At 41.6% G+C, this 15198-nt stretch overlaps 1 protein-coding gene across 1 annotated transcript in view; it reads left to right on the top strand.

Annotated features, from left to right (window-relative positions):
- The window catches only part of SMURF2 (SMAD specific E3 ubiquitin protein ligase 2), a 71101-nt gene extending 56114 nt beyond the window's left edge, over nucleotides 1-14987 (top strand). The window contains exons 10-17 of the mRNA XM_077920121.1: nucleotides 542-645; nucleotides 5533-5647; nucleotides 6336-6514; nucleotides 7151-7288; nucleotides 7715-7835; nucleotides 9655-9856; nucleotides 10868-10943; nucleotides 11438-14987. Coding sequence (XP_077776247.1) covers nucleotides 542-645; nucleotides 5533-5647; nucleotides 6336-6514; nucleotides 7151-7288; nucleotides 7715-7835; nucleotides 9655-9856; nucleotides 10868-10943; nucleotides 11438-11537 — 1035 coding nt within the window. The 3' untranslated portion in view covers nucleotides 11538-14987. The remainder of the gene's footprint in view (nucleotides 1-541; nucleotides 646-5532; nucleotides 5648-6335; nucleotides 6515-7150; nucleotides 7289-7714; nucleotides 7836-9654; nucleotides 9857-10867; nucleotides 10944-11437) is intronic.
- Nucleotides 14988-15198: the final 211 nt, after the last annotated feature.

The following is a 15198-nucleotide window of genomic DNA, read 5'->3' as shown; positions in this document are numbered from 1 at the left end:
TACCAGACCATCCATGGGCCAGATTCAGAAGGCGATTGGGCCAGATCCGGCCCTCGGGCCTGAGTTTGCCTACCCATGATTTATAGCAAGCGCCTGTGTTTTACATCGGGCTGCGCAAACTTGAGAGGGTTTCGGTGTACTGATGTATGAACTGCCCCCTTTTCTTGTGGCTGTAAGGAATAAACGTCCAGCCATGATGGACCAGGATTGCTTCTTGTGCTCTCATTCAGCAGGAATTGTGAAAACCTTCTCACCACAAATGTATTATGCCAAACTACTTTTCAAGTACACCCAGAATAATCTCAAAACATTAGCAATTCATGTAAGCTGCGCAAGAAAATGGGCAAGATACCCCTGCAGGTTAAAAGGCATTTTTAAGTGCATGTAGCAATGACAAAAGATGCCCGCTTATATATTATGATGCCACCTGCTGTAAGTTTTGGATACTCCGATTTGTTCTTTCTTTAGAATCATGAGCAGAGGAACATCAGAGTAAGGACTATGATAATATTGTTAAATGTATTATCTGGTGTAATTCCAGGAGTCTTACAGACAAGTCATGAAGATGAGGCCCAAAGACCTGTGGAAGAGATTAATGATAAAATTTCGTGGGGAAGAAGGCCTTGACTATGGAGGAGTTGCCAGGTAAATAATAATGTGCTATCTAAAATGCCTTAGGACTGTCTCCTAAACCAGGATCAAGCAGCATCCAGAGTTGCTGTTGAAATAAATTCTGATACTTGGAGATTGATCTGAAGGCACTGACAACAGCAGAGCTCAGCAATATATGGCAAGTCTGGGGAAAGAGGGAAAAACAGGCATGCTGGTTCTCTCCCCACCCCCTATCCTGACTCCCCAAGTTCATTCATCTTTAGCAGTAGCCTGTATTCAAATCCCACCCCTTAGTTTGATTGCCATCTTATACTGAATGAATGCATTAGTATATATTTACTCTTAGAAAATGAGCCACAATTTTTCTTACTCTCAGAAGAACCTCTCTATGGTCGGAAGTAATTTATGGTCCTACTGACCTTGAGACTCAAGGCATGTTATCTGCCAACACTCAACATACTACAAATGGTAAAATTTGATTAATAATGGGGAAATCCATTGTTGCATGTAAGGGTTTAACGGATTATGTTAGAGCTTTGTCAACTCTGTTGAGCATATCCGTTTCAAGGTAACAGGCTGGATAGAACTGTTCTGTGAATGGTGGTCTTCTTCCACTCCCGGAATGGAATCTTGGCTCCAATATGTTGTGATTTTTCGCCATCTAGTTAGTATAGATTAGATCATTAGAGAACAGAAGGTTTGCAATTTTTAATTTTTTTTCCAAGCTTTGCAATGTTAAGAATTGCATTCTGTGTTAATAATTTCTTGCAAGAAGGAAGGTCGTGTAGGCTTCAAACAAACAAGGAAATGGGAATGACCTTTCCCTGCTTGCTGCATACCATGAAATCTTTTCTGCTGTGTGTTTGGACTAAACATTCAGTTGCCGCAATTCCAAGTAACAGAATAGGGCTGGGGAGTGCAACACTACATTTTCAGAATCAGCAATGCAAGTAGGCTCTGACCTCTGATTGTGAAACAATATAGTGTGGAGTGTTTTTAGTGTGCTGTGGCTTTTCTGTTCACAAAAGGGACTGTGCGAAAGAGCACAAGCTACAGCCTGGAACATGAGAGGGAAGGGAAACAAATCACCCAAGCACCAACCCCTCCTTTTTCTTCAGCACTGCCACCAAGTGGATGTCTTTAGTAGGAGGGAACTAGTTTTACAGTTTGAATCCATAAGCTCAAACATATGCATCCTGCTATACCTCTTCTATAATGCTTCCCTAACTAAGCCAATACTCATCAATTTGCATCCCTTAATTGAGCTTCTGTATCCCTTCATAGTTCTTTAGTCCTCTCCTGCAGTATCCAACTCTGCTCTCTTAACATTTTTCAGGGTTTTGTCCCTTTTCTCACTTGCAGCTTCTCAACTCCCGCTCTTGAAGTTTCCGACCTTTTGACCAACTAGGCTGTTTCCTAGCTTGACTTACGCACAATATTTTCACTTCTCCACCAAATATGTTAGCGAATCAGGAGGAGAGGAGTGTTTCAGTTGTGTTTCTATCCCCCCTTAATTGCCAGGATAAATCTTTGACCCTTCTGTGCAGATGTCAGCAAGATACCCCTTGGCACTTTTAACTCGCCTTGAACTTTTGATTCCCATTTGCACAAAACCCTTTAAAGCCAAAAGTAACCATTTTGCAGCCCACGTTTTCCAACCAGAAGCCCACCACAAAATGACATAAAATTCTATTCCTTCACACACTATTCCTTTTCAGTGCCCACAAAGCCCTCTTCAGCCAAGGCCTTCCCTTATCAGCCCCACACCTGATGTCTGGTTTAGGGCAGGTGGGAATGGTTTGCCCAAAACTGCCTCACAGCATGTAGGGTAACGGGGATGAAGGTTGGCAATTAATTTAAGATTTCAGGTGCATTTCTTATCACATTGTTGGAACAGAATTCTTTTTTTTTTACATCCAGATACGTTAAGATTGCCACTCAGGGGTAGCTTTTAATCTTCAATATCTGCCCTCAACTTCGCTGCTCAGAGGTCCCCAGCAGATGTTTTTATTGGGTTCCTTGTAACATCACCAGTGGGTCTTTTCTCTCTTTCCTCCCCCTAACTCCACTGGCAGACCACAGGATATGAGCCTCCCTCTCCTTAAATTCCAAAGCACCTGCGTTTACCTCCAGCTTTCTTTATGGACAACTAATAGTTGAACAAATGCTTGTAGTTCAGTTACTTATCAATTCCAAAGACCAGAAGCAGAGGAGTGTTCTCTCGGGTGATCTAAGGAGTCTGCCATCAATTCCATTTGGCATAAGCTGGCCTGTTGGCAATGAGCTTTAGTGACCCATGCCAGGAAAATAAATCTCAGAAGCACTGTGAAATTCTGTGAATTTTTTTTGCTGTTAGCTAAACCAATATTTACCAACTGGAGCAAATTTATTTAGCACTTTAAATTTTAAGCTTTTAAAGTAATAGTCCTTCAGGTAATGGGTATATTTCAGCATACTGTTAATATCTGTTCAGTACAGTGCAGTAAGCTGCATTCAGTGTGACTATCACAATCTGAAGACGTGTGCATGCACACAAAAGCTTATAGCCAGAATAAACTTAGTTGGTCTCTAAGGTGCTACTGGACAATTTTTTTATTTACACTATGCTGAAACAGTAGAAGGTCTACATTCAGTTAATTTAAAGCCTTCCAAAAGAACTGTGAATTAGAATGTCAATTAAGCTCTTAAGTTTCACATTTAACAATATATAGCTACTCCAACATTGTTTATGATTGGAACAATGATCTTAAAAACTTTCTTTACATATTTTTTTATTCTTTTTCCTTCTTGTACATTTGCGAATCTGTGTGTTTTGTTAATAAATGAAAGACGACAATGGCTCCCTTTATCTAAAAAACGATTGTCTTTTCGCCCCTGCTTGAATCATACCATAACCTTCAAGTGTCCCGATTCCCCTGGCACATTCCTGGAATTTCAGAATCTGATTTGATACTGGGATATCCCATTTTCCCCCTCCAGCACCGCCATGGAGCTGAGGGAGGAAAATGAACCGGTGCTTGCAATTGCAGTGGTCCTGCAAGGGTATCTTATACAGTGGTACCTTGGGTTACATACGCTTCAGGTTACAGACGCTTCAGGTTACAGACTCCGCTAACCCAGAAATAGTACCTTGGGTTAAGAACTTTGTTTCAGGATGAGAACAGAAATCGCGCAGCGGCGACAGCGGGAGGCCCCATTAGCTAAAGTGGTGCTTCAGGTTAAGAACAGTTTCAGGTTAAGAATGGACCTCCAGAACGAATTAAGTTCTTAACCTGAGGTACCACTGTAGTAGGAAGCAAGCTAAGGTGTGGTGTGGCACACCCGGACCTCTTCTCGCTGCCTTCTCAGGCCCGGCCCTGCTGGAGTGGATGTGCGCAACCCTCTTGTTGGCCCCTCTGCTGCCGCCACTGTCATGGCGGCCTGAGGTGCTGCGCAGGCAGAGGAAGCGAGCAGAGAGGTAAGGGAGCAAGCAACTGCCAGGTAGCGGCTGCGGCAGGGGAGGCGGCCAGCTGACTCGTGCAGCAGCATGGCACAGAAAGGCATGTGTCTTTTGGCACTGTGCTGCGGCTTGCGTGGGAACACGGCACCAAAAGACACGCATCCCGATTTTCATCTCAGGAACATCAGAGGGTTGGTCCCCCAGACGTTCGGACATTTCCGGGATTTCAAAGGTGGAATTGATGCCAGGGTGGTGGTTCCCAAAATGTGTTGCTTTGTCCTGGATCTTAGGCAAGTCAATCGGAAAATAGTGGGTATCTTGGCCTTTTTTCTTTTAATTTTTTTTTAAATAAAAGCTCAATGACTTTCGGGGTGTCCTGGTTTTTACTTTTTGAAATATGGCAATCCTATTACCACTGGTCTAGCTCTCCAGGGTTTTGGACCAGGGCTCTCCAGTCACCAGAGACACTTGGGATTGAACTAGAGAACTTTTGCATGCAAAACAGGGGCTCTAGTTACCACCATGCCAAACTTTGGGGTTTGTCTAAAAAAAAAAAAGCTCCACAACTTTGGGGTTTCCTTTAAAAAAAGCAAGCTCAACAATTCTGGGGATGTCCTGGTTTTTACTTTTTGAACTATGGCAACCCTATTGGAGGGTAAGTCACGTTCTATAAAAGTTTTTCTTTGTCACTGCTTTCTTCCCTGTGTGCTTCTTTGTTTTACATCTTCTTATTCTGGTGCAGGACGCGGGTGGCGCTGTGGGAAAAGCCTCAGCGCCTAGGGCTTGCCGATCGAAAGGTTGGCGGTTCGAATCCCCGCGGCGGGGTGCGCTCCCGTTGTTCGGTCCCAGCGCCTGCCAACCTAGCAGTTCGAAAGCACCCCTGGGTGCAAGTAGATAAATAGGGACCGCTTACTAGCGGGAAGGTAAACGGCGTTTCCGTGTGCGGCTCTGGCTCGCCAGAGCAGCGATGTCACGCTGGCCACATGACCCGGAAGTGTCTCCGGACAGCGCTGGCCCCCGGCCTCTTAAGTGAGATGGGCGCACAACCCCAGAGTCTGTCAAGACTGGCCCGTATGGGCAGGGGTACCTTTACCTTTACCTATTCTGGTGCAAGGTACGGAAACAGTTGCTTCCTTTCTTTTTGCCCCCTCAAACCCCCCCTCCCCAAATTCAAGCCCATCTTCAACACCCTGTTAATAAAGGGCACACAACCAATTACTGTGCATAGCTAGTGCACTTAGACAGCACACAGCTTTTGACATATGCAACTAAAGAGATTGGACAGGTCTGCAAGATGCATAGTTGAGAGAAACCGAAACAAGAAATTCAGAAAATGTGCTTATGAGACAGTTGTGAATAAATGCTTTTCCCATTACCACATTCTGTTGTCATTGATTAAGAAATTATTTATCACTGAAGACCAGTGCTTTTCGGCATCAGTTTAACAGTGTTTGACCCTTAAAATGTTTTCTTTTCTTCAGGGAATGGCTCTATTTGCTCTCCCATGAAATGCTGAATCCGTATTATGGCCTCTTCCAGTATTCGCGTGATGACATCTATACACTACAGATAAACCCAGATTCTGCTGTTAACCCGGTATGGAAATGTACCCCATGTTTGTGGCCAGCAGTTCCTTTTTAATAGTTTTGGTGTGCTGGCATTATGCAAATCTGAATTACTTTAGTGACGTTCAACTTCTTTTTTAGAACAGGTAGAAACTGCTTTGGGAGTTCCCTTTTTGTTTTTGCTTTGAAGTGCAGGGTATAATCATGAAAATTAATGAATGCTGCAGGTTTGTTAAACCTTAGACAAGAAATAAAGGTGTTAAGTTGTAGCAGGAAACTTTGAGGTCAAATATAAGAGGGAAGTGTTCCTAAGAATAGCTGTTCAGAGGAAGTGTTTTCAAGTTTATACAACACTAGGGGCTGCACCCTTGCTCACAAGCCAGTATTGTGATGCAACACAACAAATCCTGTAAGAGGGGCTGTACAGTCTCTCTCTCTCTCTCTCTCTCTCTCTCTCTCTCTCTCTCTCTCTCTCTCTCTCTCACACACACACACACACACACACACACACACACACACACTATCTTGATGGAAGTGAAGCAGGCACCTTAACATATTTTAAGCTTTGTATTTTATTTTTTGGACTCTTCATTGTAACTTTTAAGTAAATCTTTCTGCATACTAAAGAAAAGGTTCTTGTTGAAAAATCTGAATGCTTTATCAGTTTTGGAATCAAGCCAAGAACCCCGGCATGAGTACATTTTTTCCTTCAATTCTAGGAACACTTATCCTACTTCCATTTTGTTGGACGGATCATGGGGATGGCTGTGTTTCATGGACATTATATTGATGGGGGCTTCACATTGCCTTTTTACAAGCAGTTGCTAGGAAAGCCAATTACGTTGGATGACATGGAATTGGTTGACCCAGATCTTCACAACAGCTTAGTATGGATACTGTATGTACTGATCTATTTGAAATGATGCTTATAATTTATAATGGTTGTATTCTGCTTTAATTCATTTGCTATAAATGGGCAGGCTGTGAATATAATTTTTGCTGGGGGGGGGGGGAAACTATAGGTGAGCCATGGGAATTTAAGTCTTCTAATCCAAATCATTATTAGAAAACTGGGACAGATGTAATGTGACACATTTGGTAGCCCCATTGGGGAAGCCTGCCAACTTTAGGCAATCTGAGCCACGATGGGGTGACTTAAGGTATGTGTGTGTATTTTGCATAGGACTGGCTAGGGAACCACAATATAGGCTACAATTGGCCATAGTCTTCTATAGAATGTTCTTCTTAGTCGTGTGCTGACACATAGGGTCTGTTCTCCCTTGTTACTTCTGAGCATTCCACAAGCTTTGTAACCAGAGGGGATTTTTATCATGGAATAAAACAATTTTGGGGTACTTTCATGTTAAAGAAGACATCACACACATACACACACACCCTCCAGAGTATTGGATTCATAGAGGTAGTATAAGCAAATTATTTTTTGTTTGTTTGTTTTAACGGCAGGTTATAGGATGTACGGTTAGGTATGCCTGAGACATTTAGGATTCATATAATTTTGCTTTCTCTACTTCAGTGAGAACGATACTACCGGAGTCTTGGACCATACATTTTGTGTGGAACATAATGCATACGGTGAAATTATACAACATGAACTGAAACCTAATGGCAAAAGCATTCCTGTCACAGAGGAGAGTAAAAAGGAATACGTCAGGTATCAAAAACTATAGTCTTTGTTGTTGTTTAGTCGCTTAGTCGTGTCCGACTCTTCGTGACCCCATGGACCAGAGCACGCCAGGCATAGTCTTAAAAAACCCCAAAAGGTTTCTGTTACAGTGCTCTGTGTAGAGGGTAATATGGTATGCTTAAATTAATAGAGTGACTTTGTCATGTTAATGGCTGCTTAACTTTGGCCCTACAGATGTTGCTGAACTATAACTCCCTTTATCTCTGACTACGCTGGTTGGGGTTGATGGGAGTTTTAGTCCAACTGTTCCAACAACATTTGCACGGCCTCTAGCCTGTCTATGTAGATGCTTGGTTGAATAGTTTGTAGTAATGTTTGCAGCTTGGGATCAAGCATCTAAGTTGTTGAGTGGGAAGACACTCCTTTGCAAATAGGACTTATAATTTATTGCAGGCTTTATGTAAACTGGCGGTTTTTACGAGGGATTGAAGCTCAGTTTCTGGCTCTGCAGAAGGGATTTAATGAAGTAATCCCACAACATCTGCTGAAGACATTTGATGAGAAGGAGCTAGAGGTCAGTACATTAATGATATGCTAGGTCATCAAGTGTAACAAGAAAAAAAACATTCTTCTTAAATTTTGCAATAATGCAAAGTTGATCCCCAATGCTTCTAGGGATGGAGGATTTGCAGTAATTTTAACCATGGTTAACATACCAAATCACCAAAGGGTTGGGATTCCTTATTTCTTTACGTTTTGTAGACAGGCTTCTTAGTAATACTCTTCTCTTGCTAGTTAATGACTTTAAAATGCTATTTTTGATAGAATACATCACATACTTTGGAGGGCTATTTTTATTACCCTTAGCATTATTTTGAGTGTTTTACAATTCCTTTAAGAAACAGATTCTTAATATTGTATCATAAGCGCTGGATGATAGAAGTTGAAATAGTAAAATTTTGTAATTCTTAATGGTTGGGCAGAAAAAAACCTAAGTTGTGCGGTGTGAGTCAAAGGATATCTTGGAAACTAAAATGTACCTCTGTAGGAAAGTATTTTCTGGTAACCATAGATAAACATATTCTATTTTCTGTAGAGAACATATTGGGGAGGGTGTCTGAACCACCCTACTATTAGTCCCATTTGCTGAAGATAGCACAGAACATGCAAGACACCCATGGGAACTCTTTCATTGCGCTCTTCTTCTTCGGCGATCACTCGTAGCCGAGTAAGATTGTCTTCCATGAACACGGTCTTAACAGTGAGTCTGTAAGTGACTGTGGAGGCCAGTTATGGATCCACACGTCCTTCCACAGTGGGGACATAGGTTTCCGGGCAGGAGTTGATCACGGTGAGGATTTGCCAAGCATGCCTTCCTCTTAGCTCATTCCTCCCTTTTGTCCTGAGTTCGAGCATCTTCAAAAGTCCATGACACCTTTGATAAAGGCTGTTCTCCAGCTGGAGCGCTCGCAGGCCAGTGTTTTCCAGTTGTTGGTGTTTATACTACATTTTTAAAGATTTGTCTTGAGAGAGTCTTTAAATCTCTTTTGTTCACCACCAGCGTTACACTTTCCATTTTTAAGTTTGGAATAGAGTAGTTGCTTTGGAAGACAATAATTGGACAGGAGAGACGCACAAATCCACACCTCTCGTTTTTACTGTCCTGTGCATGTGTGCCAGCCAAGCAGGGCATGTGAGAGAGGCAAACACACGTGAGACTTTTATATGCTTTGCTCCTGGTTGGGGCAGGAGGGGAATTCACGGTGCATGAGAGATGGGGTGATAATGGCACATGGACACACCCATTTCCCCTATACAAAACCCATGAAGACCTTATTCTTGGCTAGGCTGCCTTTCTCCCTTTACTGCCCTTGCTCTCAACCACTCATCTCAACCCTTTTAAATGTTGCACGCTATAAATACCCCCCCTCCCACCCTCTTTCCGGGAAGGGATGATGGAGATGCATGGCTGTAGGGTTAGAAAGTTGTAGGGGAATAGAATGTGTGGGAGAAGGAAAAATCAGCCCAAGAAACCTGCATATAAGCCAAAAGGGGCCTGGATAGCGAGGGCTTGCTGTGGATCAGGATCTGTTCGCTGCTCACCTTCAGTGAAATCTGTTTCTTATTTCTAAGACTTCTATAATGCACAGATAAAGCTGACTATATTGTTTGCTATTCCACTTCGAAAGCTAGGGTTATGTACTTTGAAAGCTTAAACTGACTTGTCATTTTCTACTTGCCAACATTTCATATAACAAGAGGTTTTTTAAAAAGAAAAGTTTTGTCATTTAGAGGGATAACTTTCTATTTGTAGCAGATTTGCGGGGGTGGGGGTGAGGTGTATTGACTGCATGCAGTCCTCCACTGACTGATATTTGTACCGTTATGAACAGCTCATCATTTGTGGCCTTGGGAAGATAGATGTTAATGACTGGAAGGCCAACACCAGGTTAAAACACTGCACGCCAGACAGCAACATTGTGAAGTGGTTTTGGAAAGCCGTGGAGCTCTTTGATGAAGAAAGGAGAGCCCGATTACTGCAGTTTGTGACTGGGTCATCCAGAGTACCTCTGCAGGGTTTCAAAGCATTACAAGGTTAAAAAAAAAAAGCACAAAAGCAAATTTATTTTGAATCACTGTCCACAGTCCCATTCCTTTTTTCAGTTACTGCTTTTTCAATCTTGTAACATTTGTGATATATTCAGAGTACATGATAAAATGCATAGCCATGACTTTCCGTCAAAAGTCTTAAATCTGTAGGCTTGTGTGTGTTTTTGTCTGGTATGCCCGATGCACTGGTTTTCCAAATGCATCTACTAGTCCAACTACTGCAGCATTTTATCATAAATATATTGATAACTGTTGTTCCTGGCTCTGTTTTATTTTCTGGCTGTTATAAGACTTGGCAGCACATGATACTCAATTCAGAAGGCCTGTTAAGATAGCCTACTTTACAGCCCTTGTAACATGGCAAGGTAAAGGTAAAGGGACCCCTGACCATTAGGTCCAGTCGTGGCCGACTCTGGATTGCGGCGCTCATCTCGCTTTATTGGCCGAGGGAGCCGGCGTACATGTGGCCATCATGACTAAGCTGCTTCTGGCGAACCAGACCAAGCATGGAAACGCCATTTTCCTTCCCGCCAGAGCGGTACCTATTTATCTACTTGCACTTTGACGTGCTTTCGAACTGCTAGGTTGGCAGGAGCAGGGACCAAGCAACGGGAGCTCATCCCGTCGCGGGGATTTGAACCGCCGACCTTTTGATCGGCAGGTCCTAGGCTCTGTGGTTTAACCCACAGTGCCACCCTTGTAACATGGTAAGGGGCAGTCAAAAGCCCTTTGCGTGTCTGTGTATCAGAGCCATCGTTTTCACTTACTGAAAGGAATGGAAGGTTGGGGGTATATGTTTTCTAATATTCACTTTTCTAATACGTTCTAGAAAGCCTTAAATCGGCACGTATCAAATTGGAGATGTACAGGTCACACTCCATGGATGCTGCTTTCTCTGCCACCTTCCAAAGCTTGCTTCTCTGCCCAGTCTTTTGCATGTTTTGGTTGTGCTCCAAAGTACTGGATGGTAATGCCCAATTTCTGATCCATTTGCAGGTGCTGCTGGTCCAAGACTATTCACAATTCACCAGATTGATGCTAGCACAAATAACCTGCCCAAAGCTCACACTTGGTAAGCTTTATAGATGCATTACTATGCTCATTCTTTTCTACATGGAGACTATTGAATTTGCAACTAATTAGAGAAGAAATTCATTAATAACCCAGCTTCAGAAATGGGTTATTATGAGTAATCTACCTGCATATAATTAGCATATCATCAAAACCATTAGAAGAAAGAAATAAGGATTTATGATTTTTCTTTCTGCACGTCGTAGCCTAGTCATCAGTAGATTCTCTGTGCTACGTTTTTGTGGGAAACTGTTTTTTCCAGCAGTCTTTATCCATTCATTACTTACAACACCATGTGTGTTTTTAATTCTTTGTCAAAACGGATCAACATGGGCATAGTTCTATTTAGAAGACAGTGTTAGCGGTGTGGGAGGTAACTGTTCTTTTAACTGTAGCAACCTGCTTGAAGTATATTACTTATTACTGCCATTCAGCATAAATTCAGTGTGTATATATTATTGAAAGCCTATTAAAGCTTTTGTTCTCTGCATGCAGCTTCAATCGAATAGACATTCCTCCTTATGAAAGCTATGAGAAGCTCTATGAAAAGCTGCTAACCGCCATTGAAGAAACATGTGGGTTTGCTGTGGAATGAACATTTGCAGACTTACCTGGGACTGTATTTATACTCCGTCAAGCAGAAAATCCTCTCCTCAGCCATGACACAGTTAAATGCTTGAAATATAGGAAACTTCTTCCCCCCACTCCCTTTTCTACTTTAGGACGATATGAGGGAAAGGACAATTTTTGGAGTTCTTCATTCAAGAAAATGTCCTGTGGCTCCTGCCAAGGAATCAATCAGCTGCTATTAAAAACAAGTATCTTGAATATACAGAATGCTGACTTTTCCTTCCTTTCAACAGCAGTATTCTTCTCTCAAAAAGACGACTACTATTTTTGTAAAAGGTGATCTGATCTATTTGCTTACCTGATTTCTATTCTCACAGGTCCAAGATATAGCTGTTGGTACAAGTCACGTTCCAGCCTACTTAAGTAAACATGTGATACTGAACAGCATCTATACCTGCTATTTTTTTAAATAAAATATTTTGATTATTCTAATTTTTTCATATAATTGGCTAAGCAAATCATAACCCTTTTAAATTAAGGCCACTTAACGTATACAAACTGTGTTTTCTTATAGTGAATGATTTAATTCTGTTATGAGTTAAACTTCAATGTTACTTGTGTAAGGATTTTTATATTTCTCAAGCATGAATTACAGGTTTTGGCTCCTGTTTTTCTCTTGTCCAGTTTCTTTAGCAGAATCCTAGTCGGAGTTAACTTGCACTGTATTTGGTACAGTACTTTGTGGTAAACGTGGAAACCCCCCTTTTTTAAAGCATCTAGCATTTTTTAAAATGAGCGTTTTTGTAAAAAGTCAATACTTGAGGTTTTTTTTTTAATTTGCTTTCCATTTTAAATGGAATTTGCTGCATTTTGTAAACTCCTAAATGTATGTTGATGATATCAACAGCCTTCTGCCAGGTCGTCAGTTCATTTTTCAAAACTCTCTGTGGATGTCATACCAACCAAAGTTTTTCTGTTCAGATACAGTGAATCTGCATTGTATATTTGTTGTTGCAAAACAATATTATCAGGTTAAAACGTCTTTATTTTAAATGGCTTGTGACATATGGGTTTGTGCTAGCTACAACTAAGGGAAAAAATAGTGATGCAATGGACTTAAAAGCAGAGCTTCTGTACATTTTCTGATGTGCTCCAATAAATAACTGACTGGAGCACCCCAGAAATCATCCTTGCATTGAGGGTAAATATATGCAAAATAGTTAAAATAAAGGGGACACGTTTAGATGAAATATATTGCACTGTTAATCGGCAGTCATGCAAGGAATTATATATCAATAACTAAAGTGGTTGAGCTTGTAACTTGGGGATAGCTCATAAGTACACTTCTCTTTGCAATAGTGTGTTTAGTTGCTGTGAAAAGTGCAGCTTCTCTTGTTGAAATCATTGCTGGCTGTTTCTGGTATGCTGGCAAGCACAGATATTTCTTCATAGTTTTATGTACCCAACTGTGTGGAGAGGAAAGCGGAACTTGCATGTGCAAACTAGCTCTCGCTGAACAACATTGAGAACGTCTAGCGAACTGTCAGCACAGTTGTTCGGTTGCTCATCTTCTTGTGCAAAAGCAAGGAATGACAAAACAACAGCAAGGCATATGGTAGTAATTCATCACAAGTAACCATCTAAAACCACCCACGTTTTCTGTGCAAATGATCAGTCAAGAGTGCCACGTATATGGAGGCAACAGATTGAAAACTATTAGCGCAGCCCTGCTTATCTTGAAGGTTTTGTTGGAGATGGCCTTTTTCCTTGTCTAAAATTGGGATAAGAGAAAGCAAGTTAAGTCAAAGGACATTCGCTAGATGTAGATGTGTGTAGCCTGCTCTGACTTTAATCCGGCAGGTTGTACGTTAACAACCAGTCTTGTAGGCTCAAGATGTAGAAGTGGGAGAGGCGAGAATGAACGGTCATTTCCATTTGTCGCATTGGTTCCGAAACAGCCTCACTCCTACGTCGTATTGAATTATGAAGCAATTACACAAATTAGCCATAGTAAAAATAAATAAAAAATGGTGACAGGTGGTCTGTTTATGATTAGATTGTCCAGCATTTGGAATAGCTAGGTCTGACTTCGTCTTCCTTTGCTCATGGACTGCAGCAGAACTGTAAGTCTACATTGATTGCTCCGAGTAGACTTAAGGCGGATTTTGGAATGCAAGCCTAAGCCCCAGTTAGGGAATCTGCTCTGGTTCTAGGCTGGCAGATACGATCCTTTCTATCGGAGCAGATCCATCTGCTTCCACTGTTCTTTCAGGTTTCAGGAATAGGATTGCGTTGATTTCTCTCTACTGTTGTCTTAAATTAAAAGCTGGTAGAATACTGGTTTCCATATCCACAGCCATGCACGGCTACTGTTCTGCATATCTTTCAGGAGTTGTCATTCTGCCTGTGCACAGGTTGATGTAGGGCTTCTTGTTAACCGTGTTTTGTACCAGGCCTTACTTGCTGCTTGTCAGCTGTGTACTTCCTTCTCTGAAAAATTGTCTCTTGATCCAAGATGATAGCCTCGCCCTTACCTCATGGGAAGATGCCTCTGCATCAGATTGTGCTGCATCAGATTGTGCTGAATGTTGTGGCCTCCACTGATGACCTCTGCTCACCTTACAATATCTTGTGTATTATTTCATAAGGAGATGTAGCCTAATAACCACAGAACGATTAACGAGAGCCTGTGACAGACCGCATTGACAGGTCTCCGGGAAGGAGTTTGCGTTACAGGGTTTTGATAAGCCGGACTCGAGTCGGGTCTGAGATCAAAACTTGAGAGCAATTTCATTGTCGTCCTGCTTTAAACACATTGTGTCCAGAGATTCTTCCGTCATTACAGGGCTAACTTTGCAAAAGCTGATTCTCACTAATAGGCAAAACAAGAACATTTCTGCATATTGCTTTGACTGCTACGCTGAGCAGACTGATGCAAATTGAATATCGGGTCTCCTGAGTGCCTTCTTATCTGCATAACCATTAAAATGCTTTAAATCACGCAACCTGTCAGAAGCTTCTCTAGACCCATTGAGTGTAGTCCCACGGCCATGCCACTTTTCCCGTCGACAAGTGCTAAACCCAATATTATGTTAAGACCTTTGGATTTTCAACCCAGATTTAAATGTGAATATTTATTTCCAGCTTGTCCCTCTTCCTACACGGTTTTTTCATCCATCCTAAATTTGCATTAAGTGGTTAAGAGAGATGCATTAAATGGTTAAGAGAGATGTCACCTCACATTTCCATGCTTCCTTTTCAGAAATGAATGTTTTTAAAATATAGTGACTATTTTGTAGGATTCAGATATACAGTACCCAGTTGTGTTTCAGATTTAATTTTTAGATGTAAAGTTTTGTAATGGTGCTTTGTACAGTATGTATTCTATTTTTTTGCACATAGGTTCAGTTTCCCTAAACCGATCATATTTTTACCAAAATGTTGTGTTGTACTGGAGTCCAGAGCACACAGGATGCCCCCCCCCAACACTACATCTGTTAAACCTCTGGTGCATTAAAACTGGCTGCATTAATGGAAGTAAAAGCATTGCTTCTATATCATACATCATAATGTAGCATGACCCCGTTGCTTCAGACTTTAAACCGCACCATATAGATAACAGGTGCAGTTTGTACTTAACACAATCTCTTTATTAGATTTCTGACTCTGCCAAATTCTAAGAGCTT

The sequence above is a fragment of the Podarcis muralis genome, chromosome 2, assembly GCF_964188315.1.
Source record: "Podarcis muralis chromosome 2, rPodMur119.hap1.1, whole genome shotgun sequence".
NCBI lineage: Eukaryota > Metazoa > Chordata > Lepidosauria > Squamata > Lacertidae > Podarcis > Podarcis muralis.
The sequence above is the reverse complement of the archived record's forward strand: the minus strand, read 5'-3'. Positions and strand labels throughout refer to the sequence as shown.